This window comes from Strix uralensis, chromosome 8, assembly GCF_047716275.1.
Source record: "Strix uralensis isolate ZFMK-TIS-50842 chromosome 8, bStrUra1, whole genome shotgun sequence".
Taxonomy (NCBI): domain Eukaryota; kingdom Metazoa; phylum Chordata; class Aves; order Strigiformes; family Strigidae; genus Strix; species Strix uralensis.
The window spans coordinates 19,939,362-19,965,381 of record NC_133979.1 but is presented as its reverse complement, the minus strand read 5'-3'; the positions used below and the strand labels follow the sequence as shown (position 1 = coordinate 19,965,381).

At 40.3% G+C, this 26,020-nt stretch overlaps 1 protein-coding gene across 5 annotated transcripts in view; it reads right to left on the bottom strand.

Moving 5' to 3' along the window:
• SLC44A3 (solute carrier family 44 member 3) overlaps positions 1–25,181 on the bottom strand; it is a 43,711-nt gene extending 18,530 nt beyond the window's left edge. For 4 of the 5 annotated variants that reach the window (XR_012629870.1, XR_012629871.1, XM_074876552.1 and 1 more), the window contains exons 1-10: positions 22,680–22,794; positions 22,299–22,406; positions 19,625–19,767; positions 18,906–19,042; positions 17,449–17,542; positions 15,779–15,948; positions 15,145–15,234; positions 14,359–14,483; positions 12,614–12,800; positions 3,998–4,163 (exon numbers count right to left, since the gene is read on the bottom strand). Coding sequence is in view for 3 of the 5 variants with exons in the window: in XM_074876552.1 (XP_074732653.1) it covers positions 3,998–4,163; positions 12,614–12,800; positions 14,359–14,483; positions 15,145–15,234; positions 15,779–15,948; positions 17,449–17,542; positions 18,906–19,042; positions 19,625–19,767; positions 22,299–22,406; positions 22,680–22,706 (1,247 nt within the window). In the remaining 2 variants the exon portion in view is untranslated. Of the gene's footprint in view, positions 1–3,997; positions 4,164–12,613; positions 12,801–14,358; positions 14,484–15,144; positions 15,235–15,778; positions 15,949–17,448; positions 17,543–18,905; positions 19,043–19,624; positions 19,768–22,298; positions 22,407–22,679; positions 22,795–23,668; positions 23,742–25,160 lie in introns of those variants that run through there. The other variant, XM_074876553.1, reaches the window with a different exon arrangement.
• Between the last annotated feature and the right edge of the window lie 839 nt (positions 25,182–26,020).

The window sequence follows — 26,020 nt, the reverse complement described above, 5'->3', positions numbered from 1 at the left end:
GAAGTTTCACCCAGCTTTGTCTATTATATGGTTGCAATCCTGAAATGACTTTAGCACAAGCATACAGTCAGCCATACACACAGTGTTTTGTAGGCAGATTGTACTGTGCAGTGAATTCCATGCATTTAGAATCCACTGCATGCACACAAGGTATTGGAGATAAACAGGAATCTGTCTGATAAAAGCAGGCGTCAGTAGGGCCACAGCTTATGTTTCCTCTTTGGTATTCCTATTTTATGTTACCACAGGATTGTTTGATTTACACAGAACACTATATTCCAAACTCCTGTGAACTTGTACTCAGTACCACATAATCTTTTAATAATTTTCTTTCTTCAGTGCTGCCAATTGTCTTTATTTTCTTGTGAGCTCTGTGACATTTGATATCCTTCTTAATACTGAGTTCCTTGAATCAAATGATCACACATGCATCTCAGCTTTCCTTTTAAAAACACTTTTTTTGTGTGAAGAAAAAATGTAATCTTGACACACCCAGAAGATGCAGACATTTGAAAGGGAAAAAAGCGCATTTCTTTAAAAGCCTGTCCTTCTTTTCAGTGCTGTGCTTATAGTTGTCTTCAATCCTGCCTCATCTGTTTCAAAGACTAAAGAGAGATTTAGTGTAAAATACTTCGGAAGTGTTAAGGAATGAATCGTATTCCTCAAGTAAATATGAATCACACTTTTTAAACAAATACAATGAATTACAAGATTTGTAATAAAAGAGACATTACCAGACCAACAGAGAACATGCAGACTATAATTCCAACTGCCCTTTTACCTGCTCTCAAAACCACAAGGGTCAGGTCTGACTGCACACGTGCTGATGGCTCTTTTACATGGGTTACGTCAAATATCTAAGCAGGGCAAAGGGTGCTCGTAAATACTGCAGGTGTATTTGAAAAGGGAAGAGGAATCCTTTAAAAATCTGGTCCTAGTTCATCTCTCAATGACTTTGGCACCAATCCATAAACCTCGATTTTTGACTTACTAGATGTATGTATTTCACCTCTCACTGAATCTTTCAGAAGCTGCGGTGCTGAACACCTTAGTCAGGTGGAAATCTCCAATTCTGCAAATGCTTATATACTCCCTTAATTTCAACCCTGCGCAGCAACATACATGCACTAGAGTTACTGAATAAGCTCAAACATGGACAGGACAGTGATGCCTGTGATATGGGTCAAGTTACCATACCCCCTTGATTTAATCCCAGAGAGGGGAAAAGCCTCATCTCACTGAAAAGGTAGACGCACATAACACCTAAGCACACAAAATGAAAATAAACCCTCATGTAAAACAACAGTAATGACAAAGAAAGCTTTTTAAAAGCCTGAGCCCTTTTCACAAGTCGTTAAAGGTAACCATTAAGCAAAAAAAGTTCTATTTATTTTATTAAATCAATAAAATCTTTCATGTATTCATGTTTCATCCGAAATAAGAGAAAGCAAAACCCATTTTCAGTGGTGGTATTACAGGTCAAACATATGTCACCTGTAAAGCTAAAGCAGCTAAAATCACTCCCTGCCCCCCTCACTGTGGCTGCTGGCCGTGCAGCACGTTGCTGCATGTGCTGTGGAAGGAGATTTCCGCAGGGAAAGGCTGTGCCATTTCCTCGGAGCACTTACAAGCAAAGAAGAAAGCCTCTCTGTGAGGTATCATAAACAAACTCTTGTGACATGCCTTTATGATGCTGCCCCAGGGAATACATTAAACACACACAGCAGACAATGTCAGAATTGCTGGAACAGCTTGAGGGAACCCTTGCCCTTGACAGTGTGACCGCTCTTGCAGCTACCGATCCTCTCCCCACTCCTGCACTGCTCTGCATCTCTGCGGGTTTGTGCTGACAGCCCAAAGGCCAGGAAGAGGGATCACCACCACAGAAAAATTGCATTTTCCCTTCCAAGCACAACTCTCTCAACACAGTCCATGTCACCTGGCAAACAAGAGGAGAGCTTGACAGTAGATGCACAAAATGACTTCAGTACAATTGGGTGCAGGAACCTTCTGTACTCTGTGGCCAGTTCCTGCGGCAGTAAAAAGTAGCTGGAAAGCGGAAGACCATAACAGAGCAGTAAATGTCATCACAGCAGTTTCTACAGGTGCTTCCCTGCTCTGTGTGAAGAAGATATAGACAGAGTCTTTGCCCTGGGGGTTTAGATGGTGTATCACACCAAAATGCACTGCAGCACACAACCCAGTCAGTCAGCAAAAGCGCTTTTCTTTCCTGTGCCTTCTCAAGCAAGCCAATTTAAATGAACCCTAGTGCCTCAGCATTCAGCTGCTAAAGCTGAATCAATTGCTAAAACTTGAGGTACGTAAATTTGCTTAGAAGAAAAGAGCAGCCCATTACCCACAGAGCCACAATCACACTAATTACTTGTGTTTAGACCCTCAATAGGAAAAAGGACATGACAAGAAATGTGAGTTCCTCCTTTTTCAGGTCCTATCATGGCATGTGAAATATTAGTGTGAGGCTCTTGTTACTTTACAGATCCCCACCTTTTAAAAGGCCACATTTTAGGTTTTGTCTGCTCTTTTACTAGCACCAGTTCAGTGGCACGGCTGTTGGCTGCGTAGAGAATCCTAGCAGAGACAGGCTCCTCATACACGTGTTAAACACTGCCTTGCCTTGGCTTTTTGGATGGGATGACAAAACATCCCCTAAAACAATGGTGGGCACTGGCTGTTACCAGGTCTTCTAGCTTTGCTCAGCTGGAGCAGAGCTGCTGTGGGCTGCAGCAGGAAAAGCGTCAGTCCTACGGGCAGGACCAGTGCTGCTGTCTCTGCTGGGCAGAGGGAACAGACCATTTGGAAATGGTCTTCATGGTCTTCTCCTTCAGCAGGAGGCCTTTCTATCAGCAGCGGAAACACCCAGGGATCCATTCTAGAGACCATCAACAGAAACCTGCTCCCTAGGTTTTGGAGAAGCCCAAAGCCTCCCTTCCCACCTGCCCCAGCCCAACACTCCCGGGCAGCTACGGCCAGTGCTTCGGGGTCCCCCAGCACTCTCCTGCCAGGCTCCGTGACTCACTTGCACATCACCTTCCTCAAGGGCTAATTTTCCAACAAATTGAGATTATCACCATATTCCTCTAATACAAAATGAAGAAATACTTTAACATACCAGAGTTTTTCACAGATCAGAAAATCTCATTACTGGGTGTAGAGGAATAGAGCAAATAAGGGCAAGAGAGCTCATAAAATACTTATGGGGAAAAATGTTTCCAGGATACTACTCTCTTCATTGTCAAAAAACTCAATGATGTATGGTGAGATTTAAATCTTCCCCCACAATGACAGGACAGCGCTGCTCCAGTGCATAAAACCAGTTTAATTTCATTTTACAATATTCAAGTCTAAAAAACAGTACAAATCATGAAAAGTAGAGATTTTTCCTCATTTCTTCCACATTTACATTTTAGGGCAATAAAAAATTCAAAGAAGCTTGTTTATACATCTCTAAATTCTTAACAGTGGTGTTAAAGCATTTACAGTTAACTGAAAATATCTGCACAGAATGAAAAAAATAAAAGAGTACCAGACCAGGCATTTATGCAGTCAGAACAAATGGAAACCCGGAGCAGGGGTGAACACTTAGGAAGCGGTCAAACTGCCTATGAATACATGAAATTATCAAGGAGCTATATTATTGTATCGCCATTTGATGCTAATGCAGTCTCTGGGAAAAGGGTCAAATGCAGCCTGTGCCTTCCAAGTGGCAATTTCACCAGAGTCAACTGAGCTCTACTGGCTCGTATCAAGGCTCACTTTGGCCCAGTAACTCCAGCAGTAGGGGTGAGTCACATTAATATCATGCACACTGTAAAATCTCACTCAAGATCTTGCAACAAGCAACATTATTTTATGTTAAACTGGATTTCAAGATACTGACATATATTGCAGTCTATTTGAGACTACTTTGACTAGAAAAAGATTGAACATAAATGCTAGAAAATCCCCAGAACTATACGGGGGGCAATTCTGCACTCACCTGTTGAAGTAACAAGTAACCACTGCCCCAGCAATCGTCATTTGCTGACAGGCAAGAATGAATTCACTAGTCCAGATAAGGCCAACAAAATGATACCATGCCATGTAGCAAATTCCAGACAGAGCTCTGTATTCTACTTGTCCTCCTGAAGTAGTCTGTGCCGTACCTAGAGTTGGGATTACACCACTGTATTATTATAACACACCAGACAACAAAAAAAGAAAAGCACATGTAAGTGCTTCTGTACCCTTTTTCTTAACTTTTCTTCAATAAAATTATAAAAACATAAATTCAGGTGCTATTTAATTCTATCCATTCTAACAAAGTCAGGGTGCCAAAATTTTATAATTCAAATAGAATTTTGAAAAATAAAATCTTACAAAAAGCAAGAGCTTGGGTTTAAATTGGGGTTGAGACACAGCTGCCAATAAAGCCAAGAGGACAGCTACGAATTAGTAAAGATTTCTGAGAAAACACTACTCAAGATTTGAGTAATCAAATGGTTCAGAAGTAATGGAATCTTAATTTTCTTCATTCAAATTTGAAATAAACTCATAGTTATGAAATGCTTTAGATTTTTTCTATAAGAAGACTGCAGAAGACTATTAAGGATGCATAACGTACCATTGCAACAAAACAAGATTATTATTTAATTACTATTACTTATTAGAACCATGGCAACTAGTTTTCTGTTATCTATACATTGCAATCTTTGTGCAAAATACAGACACATAAGGGCAGCCTCTCCAAAAAAAAGCAGACATCTGTATGGCAATATATGTTCCGATGTTACTACTGTATTCAGGAACATTGACAAATTCACTTATTCAAGTTAAAAAAAATTGCCTCCACTTCTGTTAACAACAAAGAATTTATTCCATATTCAATAGATGGCTTTTCACAAAAGGTGGGGTATAACTCAGATAACTCAGCAATCAGACCTTTCTCAATGCAATTCTATTTATGCCACTTGACTCTGAAATCTAGTCAGGGGATAATGGCATTGGCACATGTGTTCCTAGTGAAAGGTCTCTAGGTTCATAACCTGCAATTTTTCTTTTTGGTTTACCAAGCCTTAAGTATATTAACCTTAAAGATAAACATGTTCACAGAATAAAACAATCTCTGGAGGTGAATAGTTTCTTATTCTAACTCCATGAAAGAAATAAAGTGAGACATAGATTTGTCTATTACTGCTAGAACAGCATTGTAACTTCAGCTTTAATACTTCGTGTATTCATTTGGTGGACTTGGCAGTGTTAGGTTTACAGCTGGACTTGATGATCTTAGAGGTCTTTTCCAACCTAAATGATTCTAAGATTCTACGTTCTCCCACAGGACAGCACACCACCTTCAAGTTCAAAACTACCACAGATACAAAGCTATCTATGAAAAATGGTTCACTTATTTGTGTCCTATTTTTCTATAACCATGGAGTTCATACTCAAGAATAGCTAAAGTAGAAACAATAAAGATTTGTTTTCAGCAATACCATCAGGTTTAGACAAGCTTTCTAAGTCCTCAGAACCAAGGTCTGTTTGTAAATTACGAAAAGTATTCATCTACCCTACACTAGCACTGCAAAATTATTTTAAAGTGCTTTGAAAGGATCAAAAAATGCTACATGGGTGCATAAACACGTTCTAGATTTTTTTTTTCTGAAAGGTTATCAACTTTAGCTAAACGGGCAAGCTCTTTGAATTCAAGGGATTTTTCATCTCCCTTACTTCTTCCAGAGGCTTTAGATTGCTGTTTTCCTGTAGCACACACAACTAGCCAAATATGCTCATTAACCATAGCCTATAGCCCTTACTGGGGGAAGTCATGCAAATGACAGGTCACTGAGATATAAGGTCTCCCAATCTCCACATTTTTATGCAAAGACATTATGCCATTTGGTAGCAGAATTAAGTACATTTTCCACCATAAAATCCACCTGAACATTTATTTTCCAAAAAAAGGCACATTTCAGGCTTTGCTACTGTAGTTTTGTCATGAAGTCTGACAAATGTATGTATGGTAAACTAATTCTGTTTGCTTTTTACCAGTCTACTGAAATAACCACCTGCAGTAACAACTGTAATGGCTTTGTCTTTCCTGGCCAACCTTACACATGTGCACGTGCACAGCACTGTGCTCTGCTGCACAGAAATCAGGCACATCCACCTGTGAGTTCACCATTGATCACTTTGCTGTCTAGGTATGGTAAACTGTTTTTATTACTTCACAGAAATCTGTTTACCAATATAAACATCTGTGTCTGACTGATTCTGTGTCTTCTGGGCCTACCATGCATACATAATTTTGTCAACAGAATTACATGCAATGCTGGTTTTCATATGTCAGTCTTAGTAGCACAGATAAACTTTAAAGCTATCCTAAATACCCCATTAAGAAAAGTATATGCCATTTTCCTCATCATTTCACTGTGATCTATCTGTTCACAGAGGCTAAACTTTCTCAGTAAAGCCCTGAAATACGGTTTAATTTGTCAACAGAATATTTTTCTCCAACTACATAATCACGAATCTTTCTGGTGTACTGTACACTCTTAGTGATAACATTAAGAAGTCAGTAACGAACTGAAGTCCCTACAGGTGAATCACCAAATCTGAAAACCTCTGATCAGTACAAATGTTGATCTGCTGCAAATACTTCAAAAGAAGTGTTGTTAACAATGCAAACAGGCATAAGTGTTTGCTGCAGAATTCAGAAGAGTTTCTCCATTGACTCTGCAGCCCAGGGCTGTGCCGTTACGTCAGCCAGCACAGCGATGCCATGATACAAAAGTCAGTGTGCACAGGCAGTATCGTTAGCTACATTTTGGTACTTTCAGACTTATGTCAGACGTTCTTACTCGGCAACTGCTGCTCCAAGGTTTTGCTGATGCCTGGAGCAGTAGGCTGTTTTAAGGGACAGAAACTCCTGGGAAGTCCAGCAATTTCCTTATCAGAAACAAAGAAACACTGACCAGAAAATACCGAGACGCTGTTTATCAGTTCCTGTTAAAGTGAAAATAAGATGTGCCCTTCCCACTGCTAAGTGAGGAGAGGTTCTAGCATCATACATTGAATCTTCATGCTTCCTGTAACAGAATTTATTGTGTTATTTTATTTAGCTTTTTTCCATGTAGTGGTATTTACAGCTAAGCTAGCTGACTGTAATTGGAATGTCAAGGACCCTGCAGGAAAAACATTTTTATTGCTGGTTTTGCTACCGCACAGCTTTATGTGGCAGTTTTATTGCTCACTTGCCTGTAGGATGCACCTTCGTTACACAAAAATCTCACACTGCCTTCTCATCCTACATTACACGCATAGTATTTATGCCACGCAGACTTCCACAGCTCCTGCATGCTGCAAAGTTGAAAGACATGCTTTGCTGTGCCACATGGCACTTCAGTTCTGCAGTGAAATGCCATACAAATTAGCAAACAATAAGACTCCACAACCCTAAGACATAACAGCTTTTCCAAAGCACAGCTGAATTCCATTCCTAGCCAGCTAATGGTTCTAACCAGTGCCACTGTTAGTGCTGTCTCAGGTCTCATGGAGTCTTGGCATTTCTCCTAGTTTTCTAGGTCTGGAGCTCACTCAGTCTCTACTGCTGTTACAGATTCTGAATTACCAAGGTACTTAAGCAGGTGCCCACCTTAAAATGCATAAGTAGTCCCAGTGATTTTAATAGGATTATCCATGTGTTTTAAGTTAGTCATGTGCATAAGTACCTTTCCAAGTGCAGGCTATAGTTTTCTATAGCTCCCAAGAAGTTAGTCTTTTCTCAGACTAACACTAACTTTTGGAGGGGATGTAAATAAGGTGCCTGTGTGGTCTCATAATGATCAGATGTACCACAGCTGAAGCAAGGATCAAGTGCTCCAGAGTTGTAAGATACAGAGACATTATAACTACTGAAGATTCAAGGAAAATGTTAAGAACAGGTGCAGCACAGCAGCAAGCCAATTTCATTTGCCCATCTTTGCCTATTAGGCAAAAGACTAGTGTCTTTGTAAACATTTCATTTTTTCACATTTCTTAGTATATTTCCATTTAAAATAGTCTGCATAGCCCCAAAAAATATATTTGTGAGAACAGAAAGTGTCAAAACACTTGGGGAGGAGTGGCTGGAGACCTGCAAGTCAGAAAGAGACCTGGGGGTGTTGACTGACAGCCAGCTGAACATGAGCCAGCAGTGTGCCCAGGTGGCCAAGAAGGCCAATGGTATCCTGGCTTGTATTAGAAATGGTGTGGCCAGCAGGGAGAGGGAAGTGATCTTGCCCCTGTACTCCTCAGTGGTGAGGCTGCACCTCGATTACTGTGTTCAGTTTTGGGCCCCTCACTACAAAAAGGACATTGAATTACTCGAGCGTGTCCAGAGAAGGGCAACGAAGCTGGTGCAGGGTCTGGAGCACATGTCGTACGAGGAGCGGCTGAGGGAACTGGGGTTGTTTAGTCTGGAGAAGAGGAGGCTGAGGGGAGACCTCATCGCCCTCTACAACTACCTGAAAGGAGATTACAGAGAGCTGGGGATGAGCCTCTTTAACCAAGTAACAAGCGATAGGACAAGAGGGAATGGCCTCAAGTTGCACCAGGGAAGGTTTAGACTGGATATTAGGAAGTATTTCTTTACAGAACAGGTTGTTAGGCGTTGGGATGGGCTGCCCAGGGAGGTGGTGGAGTCCCCATCCCTGGAGGTGTTTAAGAGTTGGGCTGACATAGCGCTGAGGGATACGGTGTGGTCGGGAACTGTCAGTGTTAGGTTAATGGTTGGACTAGATGATCTTCAAGGTCTTTTCCAACCTAGATGATTCTGTGAAAACCAAGAAAACCACCACCTGTATTTTATGGACTGAATCCTGGATAGGCAGCTATTTGTCAACCAAGGAAACAACTTGTCAAAGAGAGCGTATCTTGGGAGATCTTCCGAGAAGTACTCTCAGCTATTGCAAAACGTTCCCAAAATTCAAAATCAGAAGAAATGTCTTCCATTTACAGGGTGATTGTAGAAAACTAGCAGAAGATACAAAGGTGTTCTGCCAATGCATTATTAATCATGCAGTACCATATGTATTGTACTATGTGTATTTATTTTTACAGGATGTGCAAGTACTAGTCATCCTAGAACAGCAAAACAACCCCCAACAAGCTATCTTACTGTGAGCTACTTTAACAGGCAGCATTTCAGAGGACTAGTATTCGGGTTGAAAATTTGAAATACAATCTGAAGGAATATTCTCAATACTAAATCTAGTCTACTGTTCATTTGTTCATGTTTTGAACTACAAAACAAAACTGAGGTAGAATATGGGACTGGAAATCCAAACAACTTCTTGCTGACACCTATCTCCTGCATCACCTCGACAAATCTCCTCAATCTGAGAGCTGGATAAAACAATCCTTCACTACCTCCCCAGATCATTACAAGGCTAAAATTGCCTTTGTTGTCTTCGAATTCCTCTCGGGAGGAGCTACTCTGTAATCAGAGCAGCTGCAAACAACTGCGCAGGTTTCCTCCCACCGGTTTACCGGCACCTGGTGGACACTGGCGCTGCTGCAGGTCATTTACCTCCTTACCCAATCACCTCAGCCCCGGGACTTTGCTAAGGACTCAGTTTACACGTGCTGGGCAGCAACAGCCATCGTTTAACACAGACAGTTTAACAAACAGAATAATTACGAATACAAATGATAAAATTAATAGAAACTAGTTTTAACCAGAAAAATAATCGAATACATTGAGTGGCATTTTTCTATCTCCATTCATGCTTGGGCTGTAACTTAGAATTGGTTTGGATTATTTATCAAATGCACATTCTCTTGTAAATATTAACACACTAACTGTTAACAGAAAAATCTTAGAAGGATTGACATCTACACTAAAAATATGCTGGCAGAAGATCTCAGTCAAAACGTATGTTTTACTAGATTCCTCATATGAGCAATATATTGATGGTTAAGTGCCTGGAAATTACCTTCCCTTCATATACTGAATCTGCAAAAAGTCAATTCTTTCAAAACTGAGAGCATCCTAGAAGCTTTAACATCATTCTACTGTGCACAAGATTATGCTGCCTACTGTACTGTTTGTATCACTCGCTGGAAACATCAGCATTCCTATTATGCCAGGGAGAAGACAAAAAATAAAATACCTTTGAGTCAGGAGACGTGTGCTGCACTATGAATGTAACAGCAGGTCATAAACTGTTTGAATCCTACTCTCCAAGCAGGCAGTGAAAAAAAAAAAAAAAAAAAGGTGAATGGAAATGTCTAGCAGGAAACAGAGAATATAACCAATGAAGGAAAATGGCACAACATGGAAAAAGCATAAAAAGTCGCTCAAAGGCAGTTTTCATTGGGTTTTATTTCCCTGTGAATACATGTGGAATTTGCTTACAGATATAATGTGCAAGTCACTACTTTCCTGCAAAGTCTGTAAAAGCATCCAGACTTTTTCCCTATCCTGCACTTATCATCAAGCTGTTTCTGTCATATGAGCTACAATATTTCTACTCTTCTAATGACTGCTGCATTTTCAAAAGCTTTTGAATACAACAGACTCAGCTGGCATTTTCTAAATTTAGATTTAACAAGGGCAAGCTTCACATCCTTATGTGTGCATATTAAGAATACCAGTGAATTTTCCTGTGGGCCATGGGCCAACTCAGCTTAGCATGAAGGATGCAATATTTCCTCTAATAGTTATTGTTAATTATGTATTTAGCAAATCTGTGTGTTACAATTAATTTTATTTACCTGCTACTAGATTTACTATCGTTAATGTTTATCTTAAATTGCATCTGATCCAAGCAGGTGCATGAAATGAACAGTTGGTTGATAGCTTAGGAGATACTCGTTTCTATAAAGGACTACTCTGAACCAGTGATAAGGTACCCCACAAGGCCAGTTTGAAAATTACTGCTGCCTGGCTGATATGTGCATAAATGGAATGAAGATTTTGCAGAAATGCTACCAACCACACAAAGCTGTGTCTAGCATATAATGCTACCTCTATAAAGAGAAAAATCCAACTCAGAGGAGTGTTGAGAAGGAATATCCATAACATCTAAAGCAAAGTGAATCTGCTTCACTAGTTAGTCAGCCAGGAACAACTCACAAAGAGACTGAAGGTTGGACATTTGGCCTTGCCAGATCTGACCTTTTTGCAGGAGAAGCAAGTTATCAGCCAGACAAGTGCTTCAAGCAGCCATTTCTGACAGACATGAGCTACCGGGGAAAGGCAGCAGAAACAGACCCTTGCAAACCTGCACGACTCTCCAATGAAAGCTGGAGGGAAACAGATCCTAGTCTAGCCTAAGTAATGGGTGTGTGATTTACAGTGCCAGCATGGACTCAGACAGATAGACTCTCATGTTACAAGTGAAGTGGGTCTTGTACAGAGCCAGAATTAACAAGGTGAGACTGAGATGGAAGCAGCTATGATGGAAGAGGAGTGAGGTATCTGACCCATGGAGGTGGGGAATACTGCCTGTTTTGCCAAATGGGCTCAGCTACAGAAAGCTCGGAGGCTTTTCTGGCCTAGCAGGGATCTGCAAGCCTGTACAGGAGTTACTGCAGTCACTGTGTCAAGGCATGGTGGAAACACAAAATAAAATGGTAACACATAAGCATTCAAAGAGTTAGGCTGCCTTTGGTTTTCCACACAGAAACACTTCCAATTTTCAGAAAAAGAGAAAACCAATAAATAAATATGGGAATGACAAGCAACTGCCTCTATCCACATCAATTCTGCATTAGCTCCAACCCAAAGGACAACTGACTCCTAGCAGTGGCCCTAGAAATTTAAAATGAAAAAAAGAAACTCCCAAATCATAATGACTCCTATGTACAAAGGCTGACGTCTACATGAGGAGTTATCCCCAGAACTGCAAAGAGTTCAGCTTCCCTTCTTTGGGTGATGTTGCATGGAAGAACAACCTCTCCTTCCCTTGGGTGGTGTGATGCTTGGCCAAGGGACAGCATCCAAACTACCCTGGTTCAACCAGATCTTATAGTGGTATGTCCCTCAGTAGTACCACTTCCATATGCAAAATCTGTTCTTGCAGATCTTTCAGTGATCGACTATTTCTACAGAGCATCTCCTCTACAACTGCAAGAACCTCTGGATTAATCCAAATACTGTTGTACCAGTCTAAATAATGATAGCAGTTGTCACTGAACTACTGCTCAGAAACAACCTCAGAAACAATCCTCCGTGGCAACTGGATATTGTCTATAGTCAGAGATGATGAACATTCTCATTTCATAACAACTGCACTAAAAGCTGTCTCCTCCCTCCTGTTACTTTCTTCGTTTAAGTACATCAAACATACACTGTATCTACCACAATCTAATCATATCATAAATTAAATAATTGAGAAAGAACAAAACTAAAGGCCACATATAGGAGCAAAAATCTCTCTTCTGTACTGCTATGACTCACAGAACTATGGCAATGTTGAAGGCTTACCAAGCGGGGAAAAAAAGAAACAAAAAAAAGAAAGAATAACACAGATGCTTGCCCACATTTTGTACACTAACACCAGGAGGTCCCATATTTAAGAAGTGAACTTAGGAAACTGATAGCATTCATCCAAAACCATGGAAAGCATATACTTACCTGCAGTTCCTAAACTAAGTAGAACAGCAACCCAAAATACCCAGAACACAATGAGAATCAGAAACGTCCAGAGTGGTTGAAACAGGAGGAAAGGAATTCTGCCAATGATTTTACCAACAATTCGGAAGAGCTGTAGAGTGAACTGAAGCCTCTTTCTTAGCACAAGTATAAGGGAAAGCAGAACAATCTGTTACAGGAAATAGAAAGACAAATTGTTGGGTTTCTTTTTCCTTATGAAAAGTATCAGAGTTGTCAAAGGTGGGATCAGGGGGTACAGATTTCACAACATGACGGCAAGGCATTTTACAAAAACTTACTGCACACTGGAAAAGCATTCTGAGACACTGCCTATATTCTCAAAGAGCCTGAGGATTAAAATCTGGTTTTCTGAAATCATTACTACTGTTTTTTTAAAACAAAATAGGATTCATAAAACTGTAATTCACCTAATGGTAACAGTCTGTTTTGCTTTACAGCAAACACAAATGTGCATTACACACTACACACTGCTTTCACATACCCTGTATGTCATGAATGTTTAAACTTTCTTTCTACTCGGGTCAGCTTGCCACTGTTCACAATGGTAGGAGGACCAGTCCTTCTCTGCAGAAAAGACAGCAGTAGCACAACTAAAATAATTTGAGAGCTGCGTATGTATGGAAACGAAGCAGACGTAAAATGAAACCTCATTTTTTTCTCCAAAGCAAAAAAAACCCAACAATAACAAAACCCCAAATCAAAAACCCCACAATGTCCCCAGTTCTTTGTATATGACAAGGAACTATGAACAGCAATTAAAAGACGTTGGAATCTACACAATGAGAAATGCAACCAGCAGCAATTGCTTCACTAGTTTTCTTGCCTGCTCTAGAAAGAGGCCTCCAGCTCTGAAAAGAAGCATAACCTGCAGCAGTGGATGCTCCCACAGTTCTGCAAATGACAGCCAGTTGTACTGGCACATACATGCATACAAAGAAACCTTTTCTTACCCCTTTACTATCAACAGAATTAAAAAGGTGTAACTTACAGAGAATATGAAAAAAAAATCTGATCTGTGACACATTTATATTTGTCACTGTGAACTGTCAGACTGTCCATATCTGGTGAATTCCAGTCTATGGATCCTACTCTGCTTTAAGAAAACAGAATAATCATTTTGACAAATGAACTACCAACTGCCTAAACACTCACATTTAACACTGCAACATCAGAGTGAAAAAATCACTTTAAAAGTTGCAAGCCAAACTCAGATTTTCAGTTGGAAAACAAGGGCAATGAGAGAAAAGCAGAATTTAACCCCGTAACTTGAAGCCTAGTCACTGCTGCCTGTGCTTCACTACCCCTTTCATTATCTAAAAGAGCTGCCACCCCTTTCTCCTACTGATGGGGTAGGCTGAATCCACAGATCTCATGTTCACATCGAGGCAGTGCCCCTCTGTTCCCTCAACATGATTATCCAGTTAGCTGATGCAGAGAAGAATGGGGATGGAACACAATTCTTGCATTTTTACACCAATCCTAACACTCTTTGTACAGGTTTGAAGAGCGGCAGAGCTCTGTGCTGACAAGCAAATTTCACCATGAAGATATAAAAACTTTTAAAATGAGCATAAGCAGATCTGATAATTGATTCTCATTTTCAAATTTGAAAGAAATGAGGAATTAATTTTAGTGTTGCAGAACCATCGTAGTTCAAGTTTTCAAGTTACAGCCTCTGCCATCGCTTAGAATAAAATGCTACTTACAGTAACTATTGTTGAGAAGATAGCATATCCAAGTAGAAATTTTACATTTTCCTTTTCTGTTTCCAATTCAGTGCTGGGATCATTCCTGTAGTCGTAATAGAGCCACCAGAGAACACCTGAGACAACTGAGCAAACAAAAGCAGCATGAGGGCGGGCAGCAGCACACTGCTGCTGGCAGGCTGGTGTCTGCCCAGCTGCCCACACCAGCCTCTTGCCCTCCCGCTTCACCCACGCTCCACTCAGGAGTACTGTCCCATAGCAGAGAGGATCAGTATCAATGATCACAGAGAAAATTCACATAATGGTCTGGTAGTCTGAGGTAAAACCGCAGCGGAATGTTTGGTTTTCTTTCAGTTATTCTAAAGCTCAGGCATGTAATTTCACTGAGGAGCTACAAAGCTAACTTTCATGGAATGACAAGCTTAGCTGGACACATTCCTATAGTTCTTCCTTTCTAAAGCAGGCAATGTAAATCTTCACTAAACTTTCTTTGAAACAGTAGCATTTTCATAACTGCATTCATCTGCCAAAAGAAATGTTGTTTCCAGGCATCTATAAAAAAATAAAAAATCATCATCATCCCAACACTCAGCAGCTGGAACAGCACAGCCAGACCTTGGCACAAAAAGACAAGCAGGGCTCAGCTTGGAAATGGCTGTGGTAAGCTTAAGGTTACTGAGGATGGCCATGGAGAAAAAGGATAGCTGTTTGTTCAGCTGCCTCTCCTTCATCTCCAGTGAGATGATCCATTTAACTAAGCATATGCTAAAAAGTAAATATACTTACATAACAACCCAAATACAACCAGTGCAATCAAAGTATGGACCAGAAGTGTCCGAATGAATCTGAATACTAAAACCAGTATAATAGAGAAGGCTGAAAAATACACAAGATAAGTTTATTATGAGTGTTACAACTCATTTAACTCCTATTTACTTTAAATATAAGTTTAAGGTTCTTGCAGAATTTGGGCTTTTATTTTCAAACAGTGGTCTCAAAAGCAACAGCATTTAGTAAAGCTGGCAACCTTTTTAACATTTAATACACAGTTACCTGTAATTTACTAGTAAAGAACTTCTAACTGAAATATTTCATCTTGGGCATTATTAGCCTTTCAGTAATATTTTGTATAAGAGTTAAGTTAAAACGTTCATGCTGATGCCATTTTTTTTTCATCAACAATTTTTTACAGTCCCCTGAAATGAGGTATTATGATCACATCAAGGAACACAGAATCTGATATTTCAGAGCTCTATTTCATCAGTCTATTAAATGCCTCCTGATAAAACACAATCACTCTTAATTAAAAACAACTCTGCCCAGAAAATATTAAAAATATTAAAAATATGAAGTTAATAGAAACATTTGAAACCTCACATTTTAATTGAATATCATTATTCACTTTTATTTATAACCTTACCTAGTGCAAGGATGCTCAGTCCTATCACAGTATCTCTTCCTGCCAATATTCCACTCAGAATTCGGTGAAAAACATCCATTTCATTAACCATACTTATTAAGACAGATGCATATTTGGAATAGCATTCAGGATTTTGTGGAACACATCGATTAAATAATGGAAAAGATTTACTGGAAGGTTAAAAACAAAGACAGTAAAAAATATTAATTACTGGACAAACAGCTTGAAATCCAGAGATCCATTCCACTGTTCTCTTTCAAGCCCTCTGCAGTACCCTACCAGCATCCTCAACACAGTTTTGCAGCCACAGCTGGCCAACCTGATCTGTAATGGGGCAGGCACCCTCCCTGCCCAGGAGGGTACCTTGCACATGGAGACTGACACAACAGGGCACGGGGCATGGGAGCGGTCTGTTACAAAAGGTAGTTTTATGTTTCATCTGCAAAATAAACTAGTAGCATCATGCCTGTATCACAGTACTAGAACATACATTCAAGATCAACTTGGGGGAAAACTGAACCATTATCTCAATCACCATCAGCATGTAGCTCCTATTCCCGTTCTAGTCTGGCTTCACCTGCTTTGCTCCCATATGTTTATGTAAAACCTAAACTCATGCTAACATAGCTGTAAGCTACGCTTTGTAGATAATTCTAGACCACAACCACTTTGCATTGTTTTTATGAGATTTAAGCATTCCAAAAGCCACATCAAAACAATGTTTGTATGGTACAATTAACACCATCGAATATTTACATACAAAATTATCTGGCACTCCCAGCCAACTTTCTTGAATATATTTATTGTCCCACTTTGGTAATGCTGTACTACAACAGTCGAAGACATATTCACACATAAAAAGGAGACGTTTGTTCATCAACAGTTAAAAACTTCTCTGACTAGCTTTGCTTCTACTATGAAATATTGCCGTGCAAGATGAATAACTTTGCCGAGTTCCTTGCCAAACAGAAAAAAGCCTCAAGAGTCGAAGAAATAAGTAAAACATGACATATTTTTTCATCAATTTACATGCTCTCCTTTGATCCACTGTTTGTAATGTTTATATGCATCTCCTGCTCTTTTCTGTTTTGCTTTTTCTCCTCTGTGTTCTCTTGTTCAGAGCAGATGACTTAGCTCTGCAAACATAAAGATTCTAACTCTTTGCTGTATTTTCACGACACAGTGGAATTTAAAATCATAGGTTTAAGGATTTTGACTCACAAATGCCAAATGTTAAAAGACAGTGCCACCCACAGACCTGTGCTTCAAGCCAGCTGGCTATGAAATGATTCCGATGGAAATTTCTGGGTTCATGATAATAAGCAAGGCCCAAGACCACAGCTCCCCTTCCTTGGCATTGAGGGAGAGAGCAAAAGGCTGTGCAAGAGATAAGTCACTCCTCATCTGGAGTGCTTTTCTCCTGATTTGGAGAGGAAAAGTCTCTAAAGGGTAAAGGAATGGAGGGAACGCAGTCCTTGTTCATTCTGTGGGATAGGACACTGGCATGTTCACATGCACACAAGAACTCATAAGGATAGATGTACATAAATAAACAAAGAAAAGCCATTCTGATTGTAAAGCATCAAGTCAAATACAAAACGTGAGGAAGTAACAATCCTTAAGAAGCTGTTTGGACTCAAGGGTGTTGTAAAGTAGCCAGTAATTCTTACCTTGGTGGAACTGGCAGCGTGGGACACAGCTCAGCTGCCTTTGGATTTAGTGTGTAACTGGAAATGTTCAGGTTGTAAACACAAAGACAAGAACCTAAGAAGGAAAATGAAAAGGTAACTTAACATTAGTTAACGTTTTAGAGAAAAACACATTATCAATTAAGTTTTGTTTACACTTATGCTTTGATTCCTTGGCAGGCCATATTCATCCCTGATATTCCAGTGGGAATGTAAATAATAAATTAGTTAATTGGGTAAGTCTAAAGCAACCTCTACAGAACCTTTTGTCTTCTAGACTTCACTATAATTATCATTTACTGATCTTCCTGGAGGGCAGGCACACTATTTGTTCCACAGTGCGATACTTCAGCTCTAAACTCTTCTCATTAAGAAAACAGAAAAGCCTAAAATGACAGAAGCTACAATAGATCTAGGCCCCCCATGATTTAGAACAGAATACATATCTGTCCAGAAACTTAACATTTTCTGGGCTCTAGGCTAAATATTACCAGGTACTCTGCTAACAGTACTCTGCTCTATTACATAATGCTTCTGGGAAAGAAAGGCCAGAGATGTTCAAGCCTTTCAAAATGCAATACTGCCCTCTCCCTTGAGATAAACACGCAAGCAGTTTTAGCGTGTAGATGGAATTTCATGAAATTATATTCAGTTGTACTGAAAATACTTATATAATATCACAGGTGTTTACAGCTTTCTGTACATACCAAATGATGGCAAACTACCCCAAAATGAAATTAAAACAAATGTTGACAATTTAAATAGCAATCCTTACCAAACAAAACAAAAAAGAAAGGAATTCTGACCTACAATAAAAATAGTCACTAATATTCACATGGTCTGCAGTTTATGCATACCCTATGGAATAGGGGTTAGGCTACAGGTTATTTTATTTGCATGTTGGACATCAATGAACCAGAGCTGCCTCTTTTGCACAATAGCTACTTCTGACATCATATCCATCTTGAACAGCAGAGTAAAAAAATTTCTAGGTAGAATAGCAAACATTGAGATCTGACGTCTAAAGGGATAAAACCACTTGTGTGTATCTGGAATTAATAATTCCACCCTAGTTTAAATTTAAAAGACTCAACTGAACAAGTTTCTCAAATAGCATATGAGCTCTGTTCACCAACTGGCACCCCCACCAAACTATGCTAGTACATTCTCAGCAGCCAGTTTCCTGCTGCGTAATCTCAGCATTGTGCAGGAATTAATCAACAACTTTTGAATTTGCATAAGAGAGCTGTAACACTTCTAGAAACTATGGCTTTGAAATGAGGCAGAAACAAGACATTTTGTTTTCTGTTGGCATGGACCACTCAGGAAATTAATGGTAAGAAATGACTCCCCAGCGTAGCAAACATAAGAATAACAAAGTGAAAGCTGCTCAACTGTTCTACAGATACACCAAGATATTCATATTCCCTGTTGCACACCATTATTCCTTGCAAAACTCTGGAGGTCTTCCAAAGAGTTGAGTTGCTCTTGTGGACAACTAGACACACACAAGGAGAGTGAGCTGATTTTGAGGCTTTGCATTTCCATGCTGCATGAATTCAGAAAGAAGACATATCTAGGAAAAAAAAAAAAAATCCTCTTTTCAAAAAACAAGCTTTCTGGTTTTTATAGGTTTAAATTCTGAGCCTTCCTTCCATCTTTTTCAAGCACTACAAAGCAAATGAAACTCTTTTTCCACATATAACGGAAAAAAAAAATGGAGTTTGAAGTCAGAAGTTAAGAAGCAATTTGAGAATACGCTACATTTTTACACTTAGTTTTATGTTCTTAAATGGGATCAGAAGCTGCCAAGGAGGATGCCATTCTATGAGGACTAGTTCATGGGAGTCGACAGAATGACTGAGAACTTCAACATGCAAATTCCTTAAGTACAAAGCTTTGCCATATAGAATGACTGCTGGTTTGGCTGAAGTCCTATTTAAAATAAAATCCTGATTAAGAAGAAGCCAGCATAAAGCATTTTCAAATTCTATATTAACTTTTTTCGTTTCAGTCAACATTTTGCACCATTCTCACACTTTATTTTTGCCTTTCAACATAACCATATATATACATATGTGTATATGACTGACAACTATAAGTATCTTATTAAATTCTCAAACATTTGATTTATTTAGACGTTATCTGATGTACTTACTTTTTATTAGTCATGTCCTGTCCAGAAAGGGGTGCCCCTTTTACAGGAGTGTTCTTTCTACCACATACGTTCCCAAAGCTGTCATATCCAAGCAAAAGTCTTTCTGCAGCACCAGCCATCACAGCATAGCCAGTTATAAACATCTGTTGAAATATTTTTTAATGTGAAATCATGATATGATAGCTTTTCCTTCCCATTCAATAAATACTTCTTTTCACCCAGGCATTTTTGTCTTGTGGATTCAAACAGTTAAATCTAAAATTCACCCCTCTGCCCAAAGCCAGAGCAAGTCATAAAGGCAACTTTAGCCTTACTGCCTTCTTAGACCTTTCCTTCATCTATTGTTGAAAGTATACAAATTAAGCAGAGTATCACAGGAGAAGACAAGGATCCTGATTAAAATAATAGGAAAGCATTAGTAAGGTGCTAAACACTGCCTCTACCGAAGTTCACGTGTGCCTCCAGGCAAGGTCACTGAAATGGTAATTTTTCACATGTGCTCACTGCTTCCCGTTTTTCAGGGTGCCCTTCAAGACACACCTGGGCAATACAGCTGCTGAAATGTTGAGCCCTTGCTGCTGCTAGTGAATTTAATCAGAGATATATTTTAAACACATGCAGTATAGCTTACCTGAAATTTCAGGAAGCTTCATTAACACATGTGAAAAACCTAGAGAGAGCCACACCGTGGTCTTAGGTGACGCTGCACTGATCTTTTAGATGCTCTGCTGTCGGATGAAAGCCCCAGTAGATCAGTTCCCTGTGAACCCCAGGGGCAGTGAAGCACCTCTGTTGGCCAAGCAGCAGCCACCTTTAGTCAACGTAAGACACCCTGCCTAGGAATGTAGCTTAAACCCTGCTTATGTACCCCATGAGGGCCAAAACATCCCTTGAAAAGAACCTTTCCAAGTACTAAGAAGCAGTAATCCTTCTTCTGGGAAGCTGATCAAGACCTGAGCGTTACTTTACCCAAAGGCTTATTTGCAGCACTCCAGCTATTGAAGAACTCAGCGATTCAGTCATCTCCTCTGTCCCATGGGGTGTAAACCACATTTCACACCCACCAAGGACAACACACTAAGTTCTAAGGCTACACGCCAACTGCTGGCAGCAGCAAGTCTTCTCAGTCCCACGTTAACCACTACTACTTGCATGGATACTGTTGAGTACCAGCTGTGCTAGAGACCGATTACATATATCAGATCCAGCACAACTGTTTTCTTGCTTAAGGTTTACAGCCTTTATTTGTTATTCTACTTTGAACACTTGTGACTAAAGATGGGATCTGAGCAAAAATTGAGTCTCATACACAAACATGTAAGTAAGCACTTCCTTAGTCCCCAGTGTAGTCTCATTTTTGCTTATATGTTTGCAGTCTAACTAGTCGAATAATATTTTTTTTAATTATGACTCTGTGTTAATGCTGTCTCAATATGGAGATCTTTGTAGAGACTCCACAATTAAAGCTGACGTACTACTTGTGGATGTGACATTTGTTACAGTAAGAAAATTTTTTCAGATCCAGCTTATTTACATAGCTTATTTACATAGCAAATGTTTGTTAATAATTAAATTGTTCTCAGAAGAAAGAGGAGAATTGAGATGGCATTGTAATTCAACCTGAAATACGCTTTCAGACAAATTCTAGCATTCCTTCTAAAGATGGACACTACAGGTCCATTGCCTTCAGCATGACAAATATTGTGTACATGTGATTTTAAAATATTTTTTTTTAGAGTGCAGAATGCTGGCTACAAGCCATAAATATTGTTAAGTAATAGATGGCTGTATGACTGCTGGAGGGGTGTGTCTATACATGCCAGTGATATGCATTTCCACAGAGTTATTAATGTGGTTTCAGTTTTTTTCATTATGTGCCAAAATCAGTGCCACCAAAATTTTTTTAATCTCTTAAAAATAAGATTGAACAAAAGAAAACAAATAGATGTATGCAATAAGCTATTTCACAGACACTGAGCAATAAAAACAGTGAGAGAAAACAAACAAAAATCCTAAAGCCTCACCATTTGACAGGTTTAATTTTTGGCACTGATCAAAGCATCAAGCATAAGACACCATGTAAAAAAACCTATTCTGTTCACAAAGTTCAGCTTCCACTTATGCAGTATTCAAAATGTGTATGTATTCTTTGGCATTAGCTTCCATTAAAAGAGTTATTAGGAATTGAATTGAAAACTGATTAATAGTGTAATCACGACAATCCTGAGTAGCCTCAGACAGATCATGAAAAAAAACCTCATACTTAAGAAAGACAGAGCCTGTTCCCCAAAGTTTGCATGCTGTTCCAAGCACAGGACAGATGGTGACTTGATATATCAGATGGACACGTTGCAAGATAGCAAGACTACAGTGAAAGAGGTAAGTAGAAATAAGAGCCCAGTCAGAGTCTGGACTAATTTACAAAAAAGTGAACTCTGAATAACCCAGCCCTCAGTATATATGGCATCTAAAGCATATGGGCAGAACTTGAAAGTCTGTGTAACAGACACCGCCATAAAGCACTGTACCCCCACAAAAGTCCGTTCTGTCCCAGTGCAATCCTGGGACCCTAACACCTGTGCCCGTGATTATTTCGGGTTAGATCTAGCATACTGCTGTGCAGAACCCCATTAACTTTGGATCTTATTTCCCTTCCAGAAAAATCCATGCTTACCAAACCAGCCCAGAAAAGAAAGAAGAGGAGCAACCAGAGAGTGTCTGTGCACTTTCTGTAAATGACTGGTCTCCATTCCCTTAGTTCGGAAGCACTACCGCCAGAATCCTAAAATGAAACAAAGAAAAGAAAAAAAACAACAAACTTCCCGTGAGATTAAAATCAAGTTTCGAACAGCTGACATTTCCGAAAGAGCATAAATCTCGCACTTATATTGCCGAACTGCGGGTAGCTCTCTACCCGCAACAGCTGCCGAGGTGCGCTGCCGCCCCGCACCGCCCGGGGCCGCCCCGGCCCCCGCCGCGCAGCTCCGCACCGCCGGGGCAGCCCCCGCCGCGCCGTCCCGGGCCCAGCGTTCTCCCGCCGCGGCCCGGCGCTCACCTGCTGCCGGCCCCCGCGCCGCGCCATGCTCCCGCCCGCCGGGCCGGGCCGGGCCGCGCCGGGCCTGGGGCGCAGCCGACTCGGCGGCCGTGGCGGGGCGACGCTGGCCGGGGCACGGCGCCGGGCCCGCCCGGGAGGAGCGCCCGGGCCGGGCGGCGGCACCTCCGGCAGCTCCTCCTGCCGCCGCGGCCGGGCACTGCCAGCTCCGTCCCGACCGCGCCTCCCGCAGCCGCAGGGCGGGCGGGCCGCGGCCCCGCGGGGCAGCTGCCTGGCCCGGCGGGAAGCGCCATTTCTCGCCCCGAAGCCCAAGCGCCGGCCGGCGGGCGGCAGCGCGCCCCGCGGAGCCCGGCCACCCTGCGCTGGTGCGGTTCGCTGCCCGGGATGGCGGGCAGGGCTGGGCTGGGCTGCGCTGGCCGGGGCGGGGGGGCACCGAGGGGCTGGGCGGGAAGGGACCCCCTGCCCGCGGGGGCAGCGCCCGGCGCCAGGCTGCAGTGCCGTCCCACCGCGGGGTTACGCGTGGGCGCCGGCCAGAGCCGGAGGTTCAGGCTTCACCGTTAATTGGTTTATTTACGGGAATAACTGCAGCTTTGCTACTGCCGGTACAAAATGTGGGGTGTTTCCTTCTGTAAAGCCAGCTGGTACTGATACCCCTTTGGCTGTTCTGGCTGCACTGTCAATACGCGGTCTATGGATCTATGGATCCTGTTCAGCGTTTGTTGGTTTCGTTTGTTGGTACAGTTACATTACACTGACCTGTTATGTTAGGCCATAATTACCTCTCACCGATGTCCAGCTGAATTTTGCATGGACAGGAATAACCCCACTGAATTAACTTGTAACTTGGATGACCAATGAATGCAGAAATTATTAGCCACTTTTATTAACCTGTTTTCTCAGTGCTGTCCCTGTTCTCTTTTTATTTGTATGTTCACTAAATTTAGCTCAACAATCTAGAGAAAATTAATACTACAAATTTAAAAGATACTTACAGTACATTTTTGTTCCCATCCTGAGAGTCAGTAGAAAATATGTCCTCTTAAAGAAGTAATACAACATCTGCAACTGTAATAAAATCGAATTAAATTGAAGCTAATTTGGAAAGCTGTTTAAGAATTGGTACATCTTGTACAGGAGCCAGAGCATTAGGCTAATTTTGCTTAGAAATAAACTTATTTCAGTTCTCAAGTGAAAATGCAGAATGAAACTTTGGTGGCAAACTAGCATAGATGGAGGAAATAAAGTTTTTAAAAAGGTAACTTGTGCAATGTTTCTTAAACTGACTACTTAACTGATTTAACAGAGCTTGGTACAATACTCCCCCCCCCAAGTGGTTCTGAGAAAACATGACAGGAAATATTTCTAAAAATGCTGTCTTACAAAGGATTTATTAAACCATTTAGTTTCCAGCCAACTCACAGTTCTTGTCTTTACCAGCATTGTATCTTTTAATGCTCATTATTCATCAATTTGTAGAGAGTTTTCATAATTGTGTAAAAATTGGAATAAAATTCTAAAATTTAACACGTTGCAAAAGTAATTTTGTGTCTATAGAACCTAAATAGAGAAAATAACTTTTCCTTCACTTTGTGCTATTGCATTTTAAAAATACATGAAAAAGGTAATTTTCTCTTGAAATACGAATGTAAAATTTATTTATTTGTAAAATTTATTCATGTGAAACTTAACTTTTTTCCAAAGAGAATTTTAGCATTTTGATTATATAAAGAAAAGTAACCAAAATTATTAATAACTTAGACACAAAAGAACAATGCCAGCAATGAAGGCTGATATTAGAATTTGATGGCTTGTTGTCATCACATGCTAATATTAGCTTTCATTGTTGATCTGGCCCTTTTTGAATGGTTCTCTTTAAGCTTTGTGTTACATTCTTATTGTGAATAAAGGAAAACAGCAAGTGGAACAAATATTTTTAATAAAATCCAGATTCCAAGCAACTGAAGTTCATGGAAAAACACTGGAATCAGTGCTAAGGCCTGCTTTACTGAGAAACACTGAGAAATACCAATCATAATTCTTGTATTCCTTCAATTAGTCTAGGAAAAGTTATCTTATACTCTATAGCAAATAACTCAGGATTAGAATAGGAATTTTTTAAAAATTTTAAATTAAATATTTTAATTGTAGTAGGGTTTTTTTTTTACTTTCTAACGATCAAATAAAACATTCTATTTAGTAACAGATGAGTGATTTTATCGTGTGTCACTAGGTGGAGCTCTGCTCCGTGTTTAGAGTTACAACACAGTATTTCGGATTGGTGGGAAGAGGCTTACACTATGGTTAGCCACTATTCACAAATGAGGATTGTCATGTTAAAAGTTGAAAAGAATGCCAGGAAGCAAGGCTCAGATCGGATAAGGGATTTAAACATCCACAGTGTAATACTGAAAACTCTTGCTTGCTATTTGTCCAATCTTGCAAGTGCCTAAATTGCCAAGATCAATTTTAAACTTTCTGTCTTACCACTTTCACAAGAAGGAGCCTGGTTCTGCAGCTGAGTAGTTCAAGCACTCAGTGGGGAGTAGGGAATTTTAGAATTGACATTTTGTAGGGCTGATCCAGTTTAACCTGAAACAGAAATGAGATAAAAAAGAGTCTGGAAAAAGAGTATTGGATTACAGAACTAATGACTTGACCAGAGAGGCATGCACTGGTTTGTGCTCTCTCTCTGGAGAGAAACCCAGGTTGGAGCCTTTGGTCTCAATCCCCTGGTCAACATACACAAGATGCTGACTTTATAATATGCTTCATCTGAGTCTTGTATCCAACTACAGCCACTTTTGTGGGACATTAGTATGATGAGGGTCCACATTCACTTCTCAGTCTTCACTACTCTGTAATGTTTCTTGTAAAGGCAAAAAAAATTGCTTAAAATCCTGGAGTACCCAGGAACTCACAGTGATTTAGTTGTGAAACAAGACAGGAATAATTCAGCCTGCCTGGTGTGTTGTGGTGGGAGCAACCATGGGAAGGGAGATTAACATTTACATTTTCAAGACTACTTGTAGTTTTTAAGAGCTTTTCTTACATGTTACCCATCTTCGGGCATGTTTAGCAGCAACAGAAATACTGCAGCAGTGAAAACTCATGAGCATTTTTCTCTGGTTTCGATTCTTTGTTTTTCACAAAGTCACCCAGAATATACAGCAGAAAGCCAGTCACAAACTCAAACTTCCTGACTCCAAGCCTCTGCTTTAATCACAAGGTTCTTATTATTTCTTATGAGTGTGTTGTTTATTCATGGACAGTGAATCCTGGTGCTGCCTGCACTTAAGGCTCGACTTTCTTACCAGGAAACTTACCTGGTTAAAATTGGGACGGGA